The sequence below is a fragment of the Brassica oleracea genome, chromosome C7, assembly GCF_000695525.1.
Source record: "Brassica oleracea var. oleracea cultivar TO1000 chromosome C7, BOL, whole genome shotgun sequence".
NCBI lineage: Eukaryota > Viridiplantae > Streptophyta > Magnoliopsida > Brassicales > Brassicaceae > Brassica > Brassica oleracea.
In genome coordinates, this window is record NC_027754.1 from 2,872,946 (window position 1) to 2,875,858 (window position 2,913).

General features: G+C 39.4%; 1 protein-coding gene across 1 annotated transcript; it reads left to right on the forward strand.

Moving 5' to 3' along the window:
- The first annotated feature begins 262 nt into the window (after positions 1-262).
- Positions 263-1,903, forward strand: LOC106303943 (ABC transporter I family member 21-like). The gene is made up of 6 exons (XM_013740305.1): positions 263-513; positions 755-915; positions 1,001-1,052; positions 1,150-1,286; positions 1,395-1,481; positions 1,643-1,903. Exons 1-6 carry the CDS (start codon positions 360-362, stop codon positions 1,901-1,903), a joined length of 852 nt encoding a protein of 283 aa, XP_013595759.1. The 5' UTR covers positions 263-359.
- The last annotated feature ends 1,010 nt before the right edge of the window (positions 1,904-2,913 follow it).

A 2,913-nucleotide genomic window follows, 5' to 3' on the forward strand; every position in this document is an offset into this window, starting at 1 on the left:
AAGAGTGAGCGGAACGGATTGTAACAAATTCTTTTTTCCATAACAATGGGAACACATCTATCTGTTTTAGGAAGCTGTCGCTTTATTGTTTTTTTATTGTCGATGAGCAGAATTCACTGACGTGTCAGCGACCTGCTGGTTAAACGTATGACCATTGAGGAAAGACTTGTAAAGTATGTAAATCTAATGGACAGAAAAGCACATGACGTGGCCTAATTCTAATGTCTACGTATATATAAATAGAATGACAGACTTAACGGAGGAGGGAAAATCGTCGGTCACCGAGTAAAATAACGAAACACACTTACACACACACTCTCTCTCTCTTTCTCTCTATCTGACCGTTTGATCCTCAAAAAATGGCGGAGAAAGATGCGATGGCCAGAAGCGACGGTGCGATTAGGGTTAACGGAATGCAGTTTTCTTACGATGTCCAAGATCCTATCTTCTTCGATTTCAGCCTCGATCTCCCCGCCGGATCTCGCTGCCTCTTGGTTGGTGCTAATGGATCTGGTAAATTAATCCTTTCTAATTAGATCGATTTTGCAATTATAGATTTGATTCCGTCTCGATAGTGTTTGAATTTCGGCTATTAGTTTTTGGAGATTAGCTTGAGACACTCATGATATAGATATTTTGGTTCTGCTGGGATCATTGGGTTTGATTTACCGGTTTAGTTTCGGTTTGTATTGGTTAAGTTTCCTTAATCATGTGATTATATATAAACAGATTCTACATTCTCTGATTTTGTCAGGCAAGACGACTTTATTGAAGATTTTGGCTGGAAAGCATATGGTTGGAGGGAAGAACATTGTGCAAGTCCTGAATCGCTCTGCTTTTCACGACACAGACCTTGTCTGTAGTGGTGACTTGTCTTATCTTGGAGGTTCTTGGAGCAAAACCGCTGGTTCCGCTGTCAGTTAACATCTGATGTTTTGTTAAAACACCGTGTTGTTCTATATGTTTTATTTCTAATTCTGTGATATTTTCTGAATTATAGGGTGAGATTCCTCTCCAGGGAGATTTCTCAGCAGAGCATATGATATTTGGAGGTGGTGTTCTCTGTCCTTGCATGATGCTTTTCTATTCGCTTGAAGACACTAATTAATTGATTTCTTGTGTTTTTTTTTGTTTTTTTTTTCCAAGCAGTTGAAGGGATTGATCCTGTGAGAAGAGAGAAACTGATTGATCTTCTTGATATCAATCTTAAGTGGCGTATGCATAAGGTTTCTGATGGGCAGAGACGCCGAGTGCAGATATGCATGGGTCTTTTACATCCATTCAAGGTAAATACATCGATTTTGTGATCTCTTGGCGTTAAAGCTACAGAGTTCATTCATCTTGGTCTCTGTTTTCTGTCTATCGGTAAATTGTAATATGATTTCTGATCACAGGTATTATTACTGGACGAGGTCACTGTGGACCTAGACGTTGTTGCTAGGATGGATTTGTTGGAATTCTTTAAAGAAGAATGTGAACAGGTAAGCCAATCTCTTAGGTTATATAAAACGGGAACATAATAAAGATTACTCCTCACGCCAACAGAGTCAGATTTAAGGATTACTCCTGCGTTGAGGGGCCTGAGATTATGGTTAGAAACATCAAATGCTGATTTTACTTTTTTATTATTATTATTAATCAGAGAGGAGCTACTATTGTATATGCAACTCATATTTTTGACGGACTAGAGACATGGGCTAGTCATTTGGCCTATATCCATGGAGGGGAGCTGAAGCTCTCTGCTAAACTGAAGGAGATCAAGGATTTAGAAACATCCCCAAATTTGCTCTCTGTGGTTGAAAATTGGCTTCGGTCTGAAACCAAAGTGGAGAAGAAGACTAAGAAGAAACCTGTTGCCACGTCTCCATTTATGTCATCTAGACGAATGGCGTACTACCGATGAATCTCAGCATCTTTGAGACATCAGCAGCTTTAGTTTCAACCAATACTAACCTTTTAATCATCAAACCATACATAAAAGGCTACAAAGTCTCACGTTTCTTTACAAGAGAAGAAGAATATAACAATTAACAAAAGTCCAAAGAAAATTACCTTGATCGATTGTTTGGTCTTAGACTCTTAGTACAGAGAAGAAGAAAGATAGCAACTATGAGGTGTAAAAGAGATGAGAATGACGACTCAGAGTCGTAGTCCTTTGAGTTTCCACTTTTTTTTTTAATTAGGGTTTTCATTTAAGGAAATAAAACATAAAAACATTTATTAATTTTTCTTTTTTTTTATTTGCGATTCCAATATTAGATTTACATGCTTCTAACTAGGAATCATTGATTCCAATACGCTTCCAAATCTGGTTTTTTCGGAACCGCGATTCCGACACGCTTCCGGCCGCTTCCACCCGCTTCCGACTCCGCTTCCGCTTCAGAATCAGGAATCTTGGCTTTGGACACGCTTCCATGCAACGTAGGAAGTAATCCTTGAAGCATCTCTCGCGAAATCTCGCGATGCCAATGGCTGCTTCTTCTTAACGGCTGATTTATTTTTGAAATTCAAAAATGTTTCACGGATAAAAGATAATTTGCTTGGTTGAAATATGTCGGAAACATCGAAGGCGTGGTCGGATGTTTTCGAGTTTGAGAGCATACGAGTATACGTATCCACTCCCCCCTTTTTGATGAGGGGGGACAGCTGAATTTTCCTTTTGACAAACTGCCTATGTACTCCTTATGGAGATCAAGCCGTCTCGTAGTTCGGTGGTTGTGAGTTGGTCAGTGTTAGTAATTTTTGAGATGCATCGCATTCCAGGTCCTTGAAATTTTTATGCCTTGCATGTTGGCTATTTCGTAGGAGCCTGGTCGGACGATTTTTTCGATTTTATAGGGTCCATCCTAGTTTGCTCCGAGTTTTCCCGCGTTTCGTTCAGTGGTATTTTGGAAGACTTTGCGAAGTACTAGA